The sequence below is a fragment of the Mixophyes fleayi genome, chromosome 1, assembly GCF_038048845.1.
Source record: "Mixophyes fleayi isolate aMixFle1 chromosome 1, aMixFle1.hap1, whole genome shotgun sequence".
NCBI classification, from domain to species: Eukaryota; Metazoa; Chordata; class Amphibia; order Anura; family Limnodynastidae; genus Mixophyes; species Mixophyes fleayi.
In genome coordinates, this window is record NC_134402.1 from 228401455 (window position 1) to 228421049 (window position 19595).

Genomic DNA, 19595 nt, shown 5'->3' on the forward strand with positions numbered 1-19595 from the left:
TTTTGCAGGTTTTTTCTTTTGCAGGATTATTTATTCTAATTAAGAGACCTGCCTATGGGGCCCCCTTGCCCGTGGGGCCCCCGGGCACCTGCCCATCGTGTCCAATGGAAAAGATGGCCCTGCTAGCGACTCCTGGATCCCACAATGACTTCCGAATCATTGGGTACCTTGGTGGAAACATTTCTAGCATTAACATCTCTCTGCCTAAGTCAGTATGATGACCAGGACAGGAAGATCAGAGAAGCTGTAGAGGCCACAGCAGAAGACAAACACCCTAATCACCCTAGGTGGCACAGAGTCCTTTTGAAAAATGGTTACAGCTGGGAACAGATGTAGATGCAAGGAAGACCCATGCTGGGTGAACAGAGAGGGTGGTTCCATGGCCCTCCATACAGTCAATAAACTAAATAATCTCAGGATTAAGCATGACACTGTGATCTGTGCAAATCTCTTAAAAGGATGTTAACAAGAACAGATATGGGTCCATTATTCTACTAGTGATTAGCACTGGGTAAACCAGGGCCATGAAGTATAATAGGAATTTGATATGAATTTGGAGCCAAAATGTTGCATTGCAATTGGTTGCTTCAGTCTGGATCATACATACAGATGGCATATTCTCGTCTCGTTCCAAGTGATATTCCTTGTTTTTTGATCAAACCTCTCCTATACAGCACGCAAAGATGTTATTAATTGATATATGATTCTCCTCAGCCCTCTCAGCATTTTAATCTCATGTCTCCTAATGACTCCACTCCTCCTCCTTAAAAAAAATCATACAAACCCCTGGCTCCATTGTGACACCACTACATAGAAAATCTAAGTATCTATACTACTAGATTAACGTTACCCTGTTTATAATGCATAAGCAAACCATCTCCCATCACCACTAAGTAATGTACCTGTTACTGTTGATATCAGGACAGACAGCTCAGAAGCTAAATCAGAATCCAATACAATGTCAGAGAAAAGCAGGACAGGTACAAAATTACATAACAAGGCAGAGAATCAGGGTCACATGCAAACCAATGTAGCCAGTTCAAAAGAAATGACTATAATATAAATGAATTAAGATAACTAAAAAGTACAGAGCCTGTTGCTCAGGCACTAGTCAAAAGGCCACAATGGCCTAGGAGTCCCAAGTACAACAAAAGAGCATGTGAATGTTAAATAAGAGGGAGCAGAATGTCTCAAACATGTGGACAGATAAGTGACAAAGGACACTGGCAACAAAAGTTGAGAGGAGCAAGTAGTATTGGGTTTATATATATTTTTATAGGGGAGTGGAGGGTTCAGCTTCTTTTTTCCTACAGTTCCCCGTCTCCTATTATTATTAAGTTTTATTTATAAGGTGCCACAAAGGGTCCCTAGCACCCGTTCAAGGTGGGGGAAGCAAAGAACATCAAATTACATAATGAAGAAACAGCCTACATAGTACATATTACGTACATAACACAAAGTATATGCCAGTCACATAGTAGTTTAGAACAACTATCAATAACACAATAACAACACGAAAGCAAATAACTTAGCACAGGGAGTTTACTTATGCAGGAATTGGAGAAAAAACAGAAGAATAACTGCGTAAATCAGGCATGTGCCCAGGAACGAACGGGGTCGGAGTCACTAAAAGAGGAGACAAGAATAATAGGTAGGTGGTGCTAGACAAGGGTGCAGTGTTGGATACAATAGAGGGTAAAGCCATGAAACACAAGGAAAAAGGGCCCTGCATGTGAAAGCTTACACTCTAAAGGTGTAGGCAAGACACAGGAGGATGAATGTCACAAAAAAACCTTTTTATAATTAAGGTTTAAGGGTCCTTTAGAGAACATATTATAAATAAAAGATGAATAAATCGTATAGCTAGAACTTGACAACTATAAAATTGGCACTAGCTCATGTTGGTTATATATGACATTCCCTTTAGTCCAACACACTCTTAGGCCTCCCCAAGTACACTATATTGGTTTGAAGTTTAACTAATTAAATAACTTAACAAGTTTTAAAGTTTAACCAAATACAGAAAAACAAGTACCTTAGAGATGCCCAAATCTTGAATCAGATGCTGCTACGTGCGCTCCAATTTGGCACGCTCTTACTGCAAACTGACTACGCATATACCCCCATTCCCCTGCCCATTCCTCCCATGAAACCGTAGACTGTCATAAGTGTCCTTTGTGCTTGAAGATGTGTTGTATACATTTGAGTTCTCCGGAGTATAGTTTCTGGGCATGTGCAGAATAGATTAAAGCAAAATACGGCATTTACACTCCTTAATTAATCAGGGCAACAATATCTGAGTTAACATTGTTATAGCATAAGGTGATACAGCTTATGTACACGAGGCTTCCTGTCAAAAATGCTAATATAGGACACTGCAAGGTGTGCCTTGACATCTGAAAAGGCTGATCGACAGACAATTGAGAAATGTGATTTTGCTAAGCTGACGCCATCTTGTTGCCTTTTAGCCATTTTGTTCTCTTATAGCTTAAAGACAGATTAGATACTGCTAGTTTGTAGGAGTTATTCATTGTTTGCAAGAAACTATGCCCATGACCTTGGATGTGGCAGATATGAGATAAAGCAACTCCCCCTGGGGAGAATTCCCATGTGACAATGTGAGAATGTAGCAAGATCTGTGTAGAGAAAGCATGAGTGGTTAAAACCTTTTGGGGCGTAGTTTTCTGTAATACGTGATTTTGTGCTATATAGATATGGACTTGTATTTAATAAAGCAGAGGTAATTGTACAGGCAGAACTTGCAGTGTATTTTATTCTTTCCAGCTGATGAGCTCATAAACTGACACAGGTGAACAGATTAGATTCGACACAATAAATTGCACTCAGCTGCATAGCAAATATCAAACACTTCACGTTCTGCAAAGATATTGGAATGGTTCACTTGCAAATGTTTTAACATTCCTTTTCTTATTGAATCAACTTGTATTTTTGGTTTAGTCACCCTTCAAAAGTAATATATCACATATTTCCTTGTATCTAGAATAGCACTGAAGCTAAATGAACACTGTTTTATATAAAAATAATAATAGTAGCAGCCATTAATATACAGTATGGACCTGATTCTTTAAGGAAAGTAAAGCAAAAAAAAAAGAGTAACTTTGCACTTTGGCAAAAACCAAGTTGCATTTGAGGGGAGGTAAATTTTAAATGTGGGGACAAATTTATAATTGGGATAAGGCATATCCTATATCAACTTTTCATTTCAATGTAAACATAAAGCTATAAAATATGTATGTTCTACATAAAAAAAATAGCTAATATTTTCCTTATGTGCAAAATAATACACTAATTTGCACCCATTGCATTGCAACATGGTTAGTCCAGGAGATTTACTCCTTTTTGCTATTAATTAATAAATCAGGCCCTATATGTACACTTTAGAAGATAAAACCTTACCTACAGTCTGTGTTCCTTACTAAAAAAAAGAATAAATTGTACATTTACCAACAGAAATGTGTTACATTGTTCTGCAGTTTACAATGTAGTCATGACCAAAAGTTTTGAGAATGACACAAATATTATTTTTCACAAAGTCTGCTGCCTCAGTTTTTATGATGACAATTTACATATACTCCAGAATGTCATGAAGAGTGATCAGATTAATTGCAATTAATTTCAAAATCCATCTTTGTCATGACAATAATCTTTATCTCCAAAACATTTCCAATGCATTTCAGCCCTGCCACAAAATGACCAGCTGACATCAGGTGATTGGTTGCTATATATCTACACTTTTTCAAACCCACAGATTAGTAAATAATATACCCCCACAACTTTTAGTTAGGGGAGCACAGAATGCTTGTATAGTATGCATGCTAATACTTGTAGTTGCACAACTGCTAGTGTCACAGAGTACTATGAACTCCACCCACATGTCATCTCCAGTCATTCCTCCCAAGATGTGTAGCTAGCTGTCTACAAGGACCCTGACATAGTTGTCCAGTAACCGCCTGCACGCTATTTGATTGGATGTCCTTGGTGCTCTGGAAGGCCCCATTGTTAGCTGTCTCTGCAGTGCCTGCTGGTCCCCAGTTGCTGAGGAAGCTGTAGGCATTTGCGGTTTCGCCATTGTGTTAGCTCCCACCCTCCTCACTGTCTAGCCCGATCCCCCTGTACCGGCAAGATGTTAGAAGAAGCCGGCGAGGTGTTTGATAATATGCTGAAGGCGTCTCTCCCTCTCACCTTCATTGTCTTCATCCCGGCTGTGCTGCTCCTCGTGTCCCCGCTGCAGGCCGAGGCGGCTCATGAGTTCACCGTGTACCGAATGCAGCAGTATGACCTGCAGGGCCAGAGCTACGGTCAGTGGTTCTGTGATCATATTGTTTCTTATCCATATATATTCATTGAATGAATAGTATAGGAAACCTATGTTGTTGTACTATAACAGGAGCACGTTGTTCTCGCACTGGTGTCAATATTTGACAGCTCTTGCAATTATTGTAGTTTTACTTAATATCATGTATCCCATGTGTACAATTGGAGTCCCAAATCACCTGTAGGTTGGAAAGGACTGTTTAAGTCTGGTGTTACAGAACAGCATTTTGTTCTGATGGTTTCCCCTTCAGGGACGTTGCTCTCTTATTGAAATGAATGAGTTTTGCCTAGTTGTCTTAAGGTCAGATTTTCGACATCCAACAGTTGCTCAGAATATTTTTTTAACTGTCTGTTTTTGTGAAAAAAAAAATAGTTTGTATTTAACACAAACTATGTTGCAATGAAAATGCAACTATTTATTTTGCAATCAGGGGGAAATAATGCACACACACTAGACATTTTAACACTGTTATTTAGAGTGGACCATCCTGCAGGATTTGCTCCTAACTTAAGTAAGGTTCTAAGTGGTTTTAATCCTGCAGACATTCTCTATAAACCCAAACCAGATGATTGTTTTGACTACAGATTTATTTATCTTTTTAATAAAAATTGATAAGACCTCACTATTAACTGATGAAGATGCATAGTATTTATTCTAATAAACTAATTTAATTATTGTACACAATGGGTGAATTTATGAAATTTGGGGGGAGGTGGGTTTCACTGTTCTACCCATACTCATTTTTGCATATTTTTATGTGTATGCCCGAGATTTGAATAACACACATAATACTAACTAATTGACTTCTGCCCACTTTTCTTGTGTGCAGGTACTCGGAGTGCAGTGCTAAACACAGAGGCTCGTACTGCTGAAGCAGATGTGCTGAGTCGGCGATGTGTGCTTATACGCTTAGCAGATTTCTCTTTTCAGCAGTACCAAAAAGCACTGCGTCAGACAGCAGGTGCAGTTGTGATCATTCTTCCTCGAGACATGGCAGCCCTGCCACAAGATATAGTCCAGGTTAGACACAGCCATCTGTTATATACACTTTTATTTGCAGACATTGTGGTAAAGGGTTATTTTCTGCAATATAGTCCATTGTGTGATATCTGTTTTACCAATTCAATGAATTAAGGCTGTTGTCCACTTATTAACATTACCTACTATTTATTGGATAGTAGTCACGGCCTTTCCATTCAGTTGCCACACACATTGCACACCACTGTTATAGCTAGGACAGGTTCAGTGTGTTGGGTATGAAATGTCAACAGTGAAAATGTCTACAGTCATAGGGCCTGAGTCATTAAGGGTAGAGAGGCAAGAAAAAAAAGGAGTTAATTTCATCCTGGACAAACCATGTTACAATACATGGGGTGCAAATTAGTTTATTATTTTGCACGTAAGGAAAATACTGTCTGCTTTTCATGTAGTACACAAATACTTGATAGCTTTAATTTTACATTGAAATTTATAGTTGATCTAGGACATACCCTACCTCAACTATAAATCTGTCCCCACATTTTACATTTACCTCCTCCAATACAACAAGGTGCTTTGCTCTCCTTAATGACTCAGACCCATCATGTCTACACAGTGTCTACATGTAAAATGTCTACAGGGTTGTAAAGTGGGCAGTCAAAATGTCAACATAAGACACTAGATTGAAAACGGCAATACACAAACCCCCCCCCCCCTCCCCAAAACAGCTTAATCAAACCTAGTGCTGCCAACCTAGGCTGGTATTAGCAATATTGGGGGGGCTAACAGCGTGGGGTCCCCAGAATTTTACTATAGAAGGGAAACCCGCTGCATGGGGTCCTCTTGCGATAATGCCAAAGCAGCCCCAGTCTGGCCAGCACAGGGCTGGGTTCACTGGGGAGATTGGGTTCACCAACGAAAAAAAAAATGCCCTTCCGCATTGGAGCTTACAGTCTAAATTCATTAACACACACACACACACACACACACACACTATGGTCAATTTGATAGCAGCCAATTAACCTACTATAATTTTTGTGTATGGAGGAAACCCACGCAAACATGGGGAGAGCATGCAAATTCCACACAGATAAGGCCATGGTCGGGAATCAAACTCATGACACCAGTGCTGTGAGGCAGAAGTCCTAGCCACTAAGCCACCATGCTGAATGAATATATTGCTCTGGGCTACAAATCTTCCGATCAAGTTAATGGACACAATGTACTGAGTAATGTGTTTATTGAAACTAAAGTCATAACTTGCCTTCTGTTAACTGTTGAAAGGGGAAGTTGGGTACATCTGTAAACTAGACATTATGGATGGGCATATACTTTAAGTGAGAGCTTTTGCTATTGCAGAAGACTAAAAGAGAGCATGGTTCTATACAAAACTGAAAATTAAATTTTGGATGAACATCCTTCGTAAATCCTGATCTTAGTTGTTTATATACTTGGGCTTTGGTGTTCACACTACCCAGCAGGTCCCCCAACAATTTTGTGCCTACAACTGATTCACATGTTTCCACTCCTGCCAACACAATCTTCTTTTTTTAAACCAGTGATATCTTGCAGGAGGATATAAAGTGACTTAATGCCTGACCTGAGTAAGATATCTTTTGGACTGGGGTTTACTTGGGGAATCTTCAGCCAAAACTGAACAGTGTTATCCTTCAGGAATTCACCCATACTGCTCCCCTCCTTTGGAACTCGCTGCCCTGACCAGACTCTCCCCCAATCTCCAATCTTTCAGGCGATACCGCAAAACTCGCCTTATCATGCTTGCCTGCCCTGACCAATCCTAAGACTGCTCCCTCTTCACATTCCTTCTGCCTTTTCCACTACACCCCTATCATCTCTGATTGCTCCCCAACGCTATCCTAAACAACTTTCTGTACTGGCTGTACCTACCTACCCCTTTGACTAGCACTACCTATCCCTTACACTGGCTTCTCTCCACCCCATTGTCTCCATTTGTTTCCACGCCCCTCTTGAGTGTTAGCTCTCACAAGCATGGCCATCCTTACCCCCTGACTCTTTGAAACGGTTTCCTTCGTTCTATTTGTGTCTTCTAACATAGCTGCATTTTCATCTTGTATTGAATGTTACTGACGCTATTTTTTTTCTCTTGTCCCTTATTTATTTGTACTTTGTTCTGTTTATATTTTGATGATTGTACGACCCTGCTCATTCTGTGGCATGTTATAAAATAAACTATGATGAAGCTCCAGAAACGAAAACTGAAATTTAGGTTTTGCATGAGTTTGTGAAATACCTCTAATGGACTGATTTCTCCCGTGCAGCAATTCATGGACATAGAGCCTGAGATGCTTTCCATGGAGACTCAGGTTCCAGTTTACTTTGCAGTTGAGGATGCAGAGCTTATATCCATTTATGAGCAGACACTTGCAGCTTCTGCTAGCCAGGGCACCTCCTCTGCTGCTGAAGGTGAGACATTATGCAGAGCATTGGCGGGGGAGTTGTAAGGAGATTAAGTCATTTAGAGTAACAAAGTATGATGCAACATATAAATTGACTGTATCATCTCTGCCCATATAGTACTTCTTCATACAGCTACAGCAAATGGTTTCCAGATGGTGACTAGTGGAGCTCAGAGTAAGGCAGTCAGTGATTGGCTTGTTGCCAGTGTGGAGGTAAGTCCCCGTTTTAGGAGCATGACTTAAAACAAAGGTTCACTTATTCAATTAAACTTGCCTGTTTTTACTGTACCTGTTTTTTCACTACCATAAATAATTAGAACTTTCAACACCTTTTTAAATAGTACTCGGACTCCCTTCAAAATCTTATCTTAATAATTATTCAGAGCAGCAATATATTTAAATTTGCTTAAGGCTCGCCCACACTTTGTAAATATAGCGCAGGCAAGGGCTCTACTGATCCATGTAGTGAACACTGTTGCATGGTCAGTAATGAAATATGTGGTAGAAAAGTAAGTGTGAGAGAATATTGTATTTCTTTGCTGTCTGTGTGGACAGAGTATGCATCACGTCATCTGGGTCAGTGGTACTCTTGCTGTTTGCACTTTCCTGGCTGTTTACTCACTCATGTGGCTGAGCTCTTACATTGCTCACCGTAAAAACCCTGAATGTCTAGATAGGCTTAACTGAATAGCAAATAGATAAATACAGCGACTATTTCACTTTTGCCTGTCTATATAGACCTCTTGATTTCAGTAACATAACTTCTATATGCACAAGTGGCTTATTTGTATTCATACTATTTGCGCTCGCTCTAGTTTTATATAAATGGTATTTCAGAAAATAGGGGTTTATTACACAAATGTAAGTTTACAAGTAAAAGAATATTTTTTTTCTTTTCTACGGATAAGCAGCATTACAAACAATTTGCAAACTTGCAGCCGGTTGTTGGTTCACTATTTGTTCTCTGAATTGTGTAAGTCCTATTCCAAAAGAGGACAATGGATCCTTAACGAAGTGCATAGTCTCCTAATGGTGAGGGTTTTTGCTTATTTAAGGACAGGTTTTTTTTTTGTTTTTATTTTAAACTGCAATTGTGCACCGTTTTGCTAGATTTGCTCCTAACAGACCATTTTTTGTGCATGCATGGAAAATACCAGCTGCTTTTGCATATAGTGCACAATGCAGCTTTAATTTAACGCTTTGAATTAGAATTGATATAGGACTCTGACCTCCTAATTCTTGAATTGTCTGCAATGCAAAATAATTTTGCAATATGCGAAAATTCCCCTTCAGATGGATTTACTCCAAACTAAAAATGAGGCCCTGAGTTGTGTATTCAATGTTTGAGCACAACTTTTTTTAGACAACAAGATATAATTGTTAATTATAGTATATAAAACATACTACAGGATGTATACATATACTAAAATGTAATTTTAAAAGCTTATATCCCAACAGCAAACTGCTGTCTAGTCAGCAGGTATTTTAGCAAGTAATATGGTTTATAAAATTAATCGGCATTGCTTTAAAATTACTAAATGTCTAATGCTTCAGTGTATGACATTGTATTAAAATACAATCACATTCTTGATAAAGGAGTTGCTGCAAAATGCTTCACATTTTCTTTTATGTGATTTGGTGAAAATGTTTGTGTGTTTTGCTGCTAGCACAAGACAGCTGTAAGAAACTAATATACTGCTGTTGTTTTGTATTATCTCAGGGACGTTTGGCTGGACTTGGTTCAGAAGACCTTCCCACCATTGCCATTGTTGCTCACTATGACTCTTTTGGAGTTGCTCCAGTAAGTGTAGTGCACAGAATATGTGTTGTACAAGACCCATACAATTGGTAGAACTGCATATCTTTAATACCTTGTAGCTTTTCACACACATTTTGCCAATGGCATAGATTTATTTATTTTTTTATTTAACATACGTAATGGAGGCTGACCGTTCCATCCCAAAAGGCATTTGTTGTGAAATGGATACTGATCACTGTTCTGGCTCTTTGTAGTGGTTGTCTTATGGGGCAGATTCCAATGGCAGCGGTGTAGCCATCCTTCTGGAGCTGGCGCGTCTTTTCTCTCGACTGTACACTTACAAGCGTACACATGCCAGGTAAGAGGTTCCCACACCCAGAAACTCTGGCCTTGTTATACCAGCCTCACAACATGTTTCTGTATGTGTCTGCCAGGGAGTGAAATATGGCCTTAACCTCTCTTCTAGCAAGTTGGCAGTTACAATGTTTTACTGTATGTAGGTAAAGATATATGTAGTGATATGAAAAATTAATACAACTTATTATTACTATTTTATTATCCATCTAACAGCAAGGTGAATTCTGCAGCATATTGTAATGTATAGGAGGCAAGGATTTTGTGGACATATTTTTTTCAGTAACGTGACTACTTCCTAATGAATAGGTGGAATTGTGCCTGGTATTGCTTTAGCCAACAGTAATGGCTATTTGCATTCTGTGCAAGCCATGGATCATTTTATGTGTATATATCTCTCTACTTGCTTAGCATATTTGCCTTATTCCCTTGCCACATATTCGCTAACCCCTATTGGATCTCACAATGTTTACAAAACTGCTTTTCTTATTATCCTACCATGGCATTATTGTTCACATTGAAACATTATTTACACCCCTGCTCCATATCCATTTACCTATATTGACCCTCGCAACCTATTTCTTGCTAAGTTACACTCATGCGCTTTTTTTTTAATATTCCTTAACTATAATAGCCACAATATCCTTTCCTTACCGCGTCTATTAGCTGGAGATAGATCACCAATTACAGCCCCCCACATCTTCCTTACATATCATACTGATTCAGAATGACTTTCATCTCTTTCAAAATCCTTTAAATGTGCCTTATGGAATGAATGCTCTGTGACAAATTAACCTCCATCATCCATAAGTTTTTCTAACAAACGAGCTTAACCCTCTGGCAATAACCAAACATGGCTCTCACAATCGCACTGCCTCACGTACATCCCTTTCACATGATGGCCTCCACTTCATCCACACCAGGCCTATAAGCAGAGAAGAAGGTGGGAATGGACTACTCCTTTCTCTCACTGCACATTTCCAGTTCTATAAACTGCTCAGTCGCTCGTGTTTCCATCTTTTGAAGTACATACTATCTTGATATTCATCCCTTCTCTCTGTGTGTTGCTCTGATCTATCACACAGCGGGACCAAACTAACAGTTCCTTGAACATTTCTTATCCTCTGACAACCCCACTATCCTATCCTCATGGGTGCTTTCAACATCCTTATTAATTATCCACATTCTTTTTATGCCTCCAAACTACTCTCTGTAACCTCTTTTTGTCTTCCCTAGTGAATTGACTCTTCTACTCGTTGTGATGGCCACTGTCTTGATCTTGTTCAGTTTCTGATTTTAACACCTCTTTCTCCCTCAGACCATCACCTGCAAGTTGTCCTCCAGTACCTTAACCTGTTTGCACTCTAAGAGGTAAATTTACTAAACTGCGGGATTTAAAAAGTGGAGCTGTTGCTTATAGCAACCAGTCAGATTCTAGCTGTCATTTTGTAGAATGTACTAAATAAATAACTAGAATCTGTTTGGTTGCTATAGGCATCATCTCCACTTTTCAATCATGTAGTTTAGTAAATATACCCCTAACTCTACTAAGCCTCCACTTGACTACAGAAATCTGAAATCTCTTTACATTTTCAGCAAATTTCCACCTCTCAAACAACTTATATCCACAATTTCTAAAGTCTCCGTTCCTTATCTGGCAGTCACACATTTTATTCAAACCCTAGCAACAGCAGTTGATCAAGTGGCTGCAGCTACTCTTTCCTCTTGGCTAAAGAAACGCGTTGCTTTCAAAAATACTCATGTAGAGTAGGACGTTATTATGTAAATCTCATATTCCTCTGCTCAGCCAGTCCCTACAATGGTTGCCTGTATTTTACTGTATAAAGTATCTACTAACATGCGAAAGACATTAACAAAACTACACCTACATATATCTCCTCCCTTGTCTTAAGATATCCCCCCAACTCTCTTCTCAAGACTAGTGCCTCATCCACACCTGTTACCCACTCCCATTCCTGATTTGCAGGACTTTTTTTCAGGCTGCATCCACTCTGGAATACTGTCCATTGTACAAGACTTTTTCCCTAACTCCCAAACCTTAGAGTGTTGCCTGAAAACTCATTTCTTTAGGCAAGCTTACCAAATTACTGAGCCAGCGTCTTACCATCCGTATACTACTCTACCCGATTATCACCAGAAGCGGTACTTAGCATCATATATCATACTTTTATTTCCCTACAGACTGTGAATGTGTGAGCAGGCCTTTATCTGTTTTATTACTGTTTGTCCTCTCTTGTAAAGTACTGCAGAGTACACTGGCACTATATAAATAAATGTTAATAAATAATTTGCTGTACAAAACCGACACAGTGATCAGTTATCTCACTTTACTAAAGCCTAGTTATTGTAATCCCTGGTATACTTTTTCTGATTTATTTTGATTGCTATTGTCACATGCTCTTCAATTCACATTTCTCCCATGCATTCTCCCATACACAGTTACAATCTGCTGTTTTTCGCATCAGGAGGAGGAAAGTTTAACTATCAGGGAACAAAGAGGTGGTTAGAGGATCATCTGGATCACACAGGTATTATCACATTCCAATTAAAGGGAAATTACATTAAGGAAACAAAGGGGTGATGTGGGTGGATGGGTGTGACTGGCGAGGGAGTAAGTGACATCCAGGGCAATAGTAAGTCATTGACTTTGCCATTTGCTTTATTACAGTTCATTTGCGCAGTACTAGTGAATAATGGTTGCTTCTGTGTCTATTGTAAACTATGGAAGTGGGAGGTGTTGGATATGTTTTGGTGGCCTGAACAATTTTGATGTAGTCCATACTCTTTTTAGATTCCAGCCTCCTTCAAGACAACGTGGCTTTTGTACTCTGCCTGGATACTATAGGAAGTGAAAACGACTTGTATCTTCATGTGTCCAAACCTCCTAAAGAGGGCACCTTGCAACACACATTCCTCAAAGAGATGGAAATGGTAATTATGAGAGCAGATATCCATGTTGCCTGCACAGTAAAAGAAGTAGGAAAAAAGAAAAATGTAGCATATACCAGGTTTTGTTTTTTAGTATTTTTCTGTAATTACTTTTTTTTTTCTCTCTGTATGTAGATTATCTCAAGTCAGTACCCTGAAGTAAAGTTTTCCATGGTCCATAAAAAGATAAACCTCGCGGATGATACACTGGCTTGGGAACACGAGCGCTTCGCTATCCGCCGACTGCCATCTTTTACCATTTCTCACCTGGATGGCCACCGTAGTGGTCACCGCAATAGTGTCTTGGATCTCAGGTAAGGTGACTGTGTGTGTTCTATATGAAAGCATGGAAGTACATTGATAAGTCTTTGAAGGGATATTGCTGATGTGTGTTTTTATTAAGGTTAGTGCAGTCTGTACATATGTGTGTATCTCATGAATGGAGCTGTTGCTGCTTATCAGACAGGAAGGTACTCCTTTTCCAATCCAGTTGGTAACTTGACTTGCTTATATTTGCATTAAAGTGAGAAAAAATGTGCCATTGACTAGACAATGTAAAAAGAAACCTCAGAGTCCATTACACTTGGCCAAACTAACCTCTAAAATGGTAGAAAACTTGTATTGCTTTACTATGCAATAACTTTGAAATAAAGTGATTCCAATATAGGGGTATTTTTGTTTTATTTAAGAAAGAGGAGTCAATACATGTTGTAATGTTTTAATATAGTATTCTTTCTAAAGCTGAACTACCACCTATTTGCCCCCCCTCCCCCAGCAAGAGTCTCAGGATAAACTGATGCTTTTAGAAACCCATGGTAATACACGAACGGCAAACTAGCTTTGTTAACCATTTTTAAATGGCTGCTGTGAAGAGTGTGAGATTGGGGATCAATCAAAAGCCACAAAATCTTAAGGGTTAGTGCAGCTTTTAACTCTAGCAGCTTGGTAAAACCTCTTTTTTAGGCCGCCATGATTGTTGTAAAATACACATTTTTGTCTTATCCACTTTAATGCTTTTCCATGTTATGTTAGAAGTATCATCATCATCATTTATTTATATAGCGCCACTAATTCCGCAGCGCTGTACAGAGAACTCATTCACATCAGTCCCTGCCCCATTTGAGCTTACAGTCTAAATTCCCTAATATGGACACACATACACAGACACAGAGGGAGAGACTAGGGTCACCCGGAGGAAACCCACGCAAACACAGGGAGAAAATACAAACTCCACACAGATAAGACCATGGTCGGGAATCGAACTCATGACCCCAGTGCTGTGAGGCAGAAGTGCTAACCACTAGGCCACTGTGTTGCCCCAAGCACATTGTTATTACATTTTATATAATTAATTATTTAACATACAATAACCCAATTACTGCCCATTACTTATATTATTATTTTATAAAATCAGATAAATATATGTGATATGTCTGACACTTGACCCACAGTTCGAGTCACATTGTGTTGTCCTGTATAGTCTTTGTTTGTCTCCTTTGTTGAATGGATAATTCCACCCTAAACTGAAAAAGTAAAACCCTGTCCCAAGAGATTACTAACCTGGGGTCTTGGGTTTAGGCAATCCAGCGAGTCCACTGCCATCCTACGCCAGCTGCTGCTTGTTTCTGCTGTTTCCACTGGCAGACAACTCACTGCCTGTCTGAAAAGAAAGGGTCAGCAGGAGCGTAAAAAAAAATCTTTGGATGTCTGCCGCACACTCCTTGCTCCTGCTGATCTGGGAGAGAATATACCACCAACAACACACTGCCAGTAGGAACTAGCTGAGCAGTTGCTGGTGCAATATGTTACTGGATAGCTTGGACCGCAGGTAGATATTCTTGGTGAGGGAACAACCAGATAACCTGAGCGCAGGACTTCTAGTTAATCTTTTGAGACTGTGTTTTACTTCCGTAAAATTTAAATGATATCTGGCATCTGGGAGAGGCACTGAGCCAATCAAGGGTTAGATCTGATTTTGGCCCATGAACAAGGACTTGCTCATGTGCAATTCATTTCTCACTTGGTTAGTCAAGAGAACAGACCTCTCCTCGGGGCAGGAAAGCTTTGAACAGTGCAATATTGCATAATAATAATTGCATCAGGATGTAGCTCTAAATCACAGGGGGACACTGGTTGTCTGAAGTGTTTTATCCCTGTTTACAGTATTTTCTGATTCATTAACTGCGTGACTATGCCGATATGCTTTACCATAGGATAATTTCCCATTTTAGTCTTTCCTTACACAGGTAAACCCCTCATTGTGCTTATACCAGCACTCAATCTAAAGATTGTGGTGGTCAAAGTAAAACCATCCCCTGCATGGGCTCAGACCAGGAGCGTAATTAATAAGCGCTGAGTTTTGTTTGCACCTCTTATGGGGCACGAGTAGAAAAAAAAAGAAATCAGCGTTACTTCTGTCAAAAAAATATCCGCGCAAGGATATTTGGGGAAATGTTAATATTGTTTTTAAATTAAGATATATTGTTTGAAAATAAATGTCATATGCTGCTTTGTTTCATGTTTTCTAAATTAAATTGTTTGCTCTGCAGGTGGAAAGTAGACACACAGGTTCTGACCCGTAACACCCGTATCATTGCTGAGGCACTAACCCGTGTCATTTATAATCTGACAGAGAAGGTAAATTGCTTTCTCCTTTGCCTTAACCTTCAGCTTCATATGTATTGTCCATCTAGACTACCTGTCCATATTAAAGTTCTTCTCTATTTGCAGGGGGCACCATCCGATCTACAGATCTTTACACAGCAGATGGTAAGTGGATAAAACAAAGGTCAGATTAATGAAGCGCTATTGAAAGTCTACAGAGGCCTGATAGAAATATACATGGGCTATCATTTAATTGTGCTCAAAGAAGTTTGTACTGTTCCATGAGAGGCGATACATTTTTTTTTTCTTAATACTAATTGTGCCAGCTATTTACATTCAGAAAAATTTTGCACATTGAACTGGTGAAATAAAAAAAAGTTACTGAAGATTGACTATTGTAATTATTTGAGCAGCAGGGCATGAACATTATTTGTATTGATTTGTTGTTCATATCTAAAAGTGCATTCTCTCTCTGCAGCAAGTCCATAAGGATCAGCTAGAGGCAGTAATGCAGTGGTTGACCAGCCAGCCCCGTGCTGCACAGCTGGTGGATAAGGACAGCAATGTACTAAACACTCTGGAATATTATATGAGCCGATATCTGAAAGATGTCAAAGTTTATCATGTTAAGGCTGATAAAAGGTAAGCATTAATGAATGTTTGCGTGACTTTCACATTTTATTTGGAAAATGACCCAGGATTATCAGGGGTTAGACCTGATACTGATGGTGTTGCAGTACTTTTTCTAAACTTGTCCTACAAACATCTATATATTAGTGTTTATAGATTCTTTCAGATTTTTGTATATTTAATATAGGTATGTAGTCTTTTATATTTCAAATCTTGGAATATGATTTTTATATGCAGTTTTTAAAAAAAAAATAAAAAAATTATTGTTTATAATCTCGCCTTCATTTCTGATTCATCCCAGCTCTCCATGTAAACATGTAATGCTGTCTGAAACAGACTTTGGACAAGGAACAGTGCATACCATTTTTTTTAAATGTATCTCATCATTCTGATCTCTCTGCAGAGACCCAGAGTTTGTGTTTTACGATCAGTTGAAGCAGACAATGAATGCATACCGGTGAGTAAAACATTTTTCTAGATCTGCCGAATACATTGGTATTTTTTTTTTAGAAAAAAATATGTATTTTGTAGACCTTTTTAAATTGCAAAATTACACCGACTTTCTTATTAGCCGTTGTTTAAATATTCAAGAACCATGCCTATGCTTGAGTTGGGAATGTAACCATAACTGCTGTTTTCTGCTTCTTTTCAGAGTGAAGCCAGCAATATTTGATCTCCTGTTAGCTCTTTGCATTGCAGCGTACCTCGGCCTGTCATATCTTGCTGTTCAGGTACCGAGATTACTTCTTATTTGACAGTGCGGTGTATAGTAGAGGTACACATTTTCTGTGAAAGCAAAGAAAACTCATAACTCCACATCTTGTTTTGTAGCAATATGAATATGCAAATCTAATTTTAAATATACACACACGTACAGTACACATGGGGCATGTGGTGCACAGTGTGACCGCTGCTTGATCGCACAGTTCAAAAGTATTGTGATTATATGTGTGTGTGTGTATGTATATATATATATTAGTATGTAGATAAATATAAATGTGTGCGCATGCAAAACTAGTAAAGATCACATTGAGACATTGCAGATACTATAATTTGCCATTCCCTTTACCACAGCTGAGGGTTATCTACTAATGCTGACAATACACTCTTCAGTACGGCAGGCAATGTTGGCGAACTGGCCCGAAAATTGCCTGGTGTGTTCAAATTGGAGAGTGAAAAAGGTTTTTAGTAAAAGTGAACCTAATTTTTCTAACAGTCCCGTAAACTAAAATAAAAATCTTCTCTCTCAGCTCTCACACCATGTATAGCTCAGTCAGAATTTGGCTTGCGCTATGACAACTTCTGACACCTAACACACATCCCTCACAGTTTTTCATTTTTTTTTTAAGACAATATTATGAGGAGGTGGGGGGGGGGGGGGGGCTTCCATTTTATAGCAGCACGGCTCAATGGAGGGAGGCCTGCAGCCAAAATGCTTCATCAAGCTTGTCTGGAGTGAAGCATCATGCAAGTGGAGGAGAAGCAAGGTTTGAAGCCCATAGCAACAGAAGTAAGGGGAAAAAGTATTTACTGTGTGTGTATTTGTAGCAGGTCTGTGAGAGAGAATAATTCAGACTATAAAGTATTAAAGGGTCTGGGCAACTGGGCAGCTATAGAAATACAGTTGCTGCAACCATAAATCTGGTAAATACATGTGAGAAAGCGGAAGGATGTTTATCCTTCCCAATACATAACATAAATACACTGGCTTCGCCATGACGTCTGTTCACATATCATGATGTTCTTCATTTCAGAGGTGCCTATTCTAATGCCTGTGAAAACAGGTCCTGATGCCTTTCACTTGTGCATTGTACTGCTCAATAGTAAAAGACTCTACCCCATTAGTGAATTAACACATCTTCCTTATAAGTCTATAGCATGACTAATAATTGCCTTTTATATTACAAAGTGTTGCTTTCTGTAATACTAACATTCAAGCAATAAAACAGCCAGCCTTGGGCTATTTTATGTGTCTGATTTGATACATAGTTTGTGGTGTCCTATAAATAAACCATGATGATTATTTTATTTTTTGTATCTTGCCAGATGAGACTGTTGAAGTTTGCTTTGTTTCTTTCCAGAACTTTGGAGTGCTCTACAGACTAGTCCAGAGAGTTGCCTGGAAGCCTAAACAGCTGTGAAGACACCAACAATACTCCTATTGGGAGCTTGAGGCCCCTAAAATGGCTGGGAAGAAGGGGGATTTGCTACCATGGAAACATTTTGTTTGTTTTTATAAGCACTGGAGGTTGAAGTTCAACATAGTCTATAAACTCCTTTGCATGGATCTTAACATCAACCCTTTCTTTTCTAAAGTGCATTGAACAGAATGGAATGCTAGTTCGCCATAAACATGGTGGTGCATTGTTGCAAATTGACCCTTCCACTCCTAAATAAACAGACCTCTTTCTGTGGGTACTCAGGATGAAACGATGTGGTTTAGATATTTTTTTTGAAAAAAACTTATCACACCACTTACTCCCCCACCATTTTGCCTTTAGTTTGGTTTTGTTTTAAATCATGCACTGAATTTTCCTTCCCCTTTTTTCCCCTTTGTCATTAAAATTTATTTAATTAAAAATATGGATTGATGGATAATATGAACACTGAATAATTTAGGAAATAAAGAAAATATGAAATGGTTCTCTGGTCTTAAATGGACGTTTGATTTACTTTAACGTCATACCCAGTGGTTGAAATGGTAGTATGGAAAATATAAATGAAAGGAATATGATAGTTTTGTAATGAAGGTTTTGGTGTACTATATACCGTATACACCATACTTCCACCACTGGTCATACTAGGATTCAAAAGTGAGATTTTTATTGCCTTTCTCCCATCCCTATTCACTTTGGCACTTATTCTCAGTATCTGTTCGAGGCAAAATAGCCCACAGTTTTAGATTTAGGTATAGAAACACATTGCAGATAACATTCTATATATGTGTACTGTTGAAAGAGCCTTCTTGTGGGAGGAGAATAGTATTATAAATGTAGATGAGCTATCATTTTAACAAAACAAAAAGAATAACTGCTCTATCCCTCTCAGAAAAGGGGAAAGACTATGAAATGTTTAAATTGAGGAAGTTTTATAAGTAAATTTAAGAATTGGCTGTATAAATATGTAGATTTTATTACAACATTAAAAAGGCAAAGCAATAATAACTTTCTTTGGGATTATGCACCAGTTCCTATTTGTCATAATTTTCGTATGATTTAATATGGAATTTTAAACTTCTAATGTCTGGATCATTTATACTGTTCAAAGACAATGATTTTAAAACCTTATTGATTAGGTCTGCTTGTTAATAATCATACTTCACCATTACATAGTTTTAAAGTATCCAATAAGTTATGCATGTACTGATGCAAGTATTGTGTTTAATGTAATAAAATCTTTTTTTATGCAAGCCAATTTTTATATTTACTTATGCACATCCACTGTACCTCAATGTTTTTGTTTGATCTGGCTATTTTAAGTGGAGCAGCAGCTTTCCCCTTTAATAACTGTCCCTTCTACACCTTAAGGGGTTTTGAGCACCAAAAGG

The 19595-nt window shown here is 38.6% G+C and overlaps 1 protein-coding gene across 1 annotated transcript; it reads left to right on the forward strand.

Annotated features, from left to right (window-relative positions):
- Positions 1-4015: 4015 nt before the first annotated feature.
- NCLN (nicalin) lies at positions 4016-18692 on the forward strand. The gene is made up of 15 exons (XM_075206526.1): positions 4016-4319; positions 5166-5356; positions 7615-7759; positions 7871-7965; positions 9473-9553; positions 9766-9869; positions 12326-12414; positions 12678-12817; positions 12950-13128; positions 15364-15451; positions 15545-15583; positions 15897-16060; positions 16452-16505; positions 16701-16779; positions 18130-18692. The coding sequence occupies exons 1-15, from the start codon at positions 4145-4147 to the stop codon at positions 18187-18189; spliced, it is 1683 nt and encodes a 560-aa protein (XP_075062627.1). The 5' UTR covers positions 4016-4144; the 3' UTR covers positions 18190-18692.
- The last annotated feature ends 903 nt before the right edge of the window (positions 18693-19595 follow it).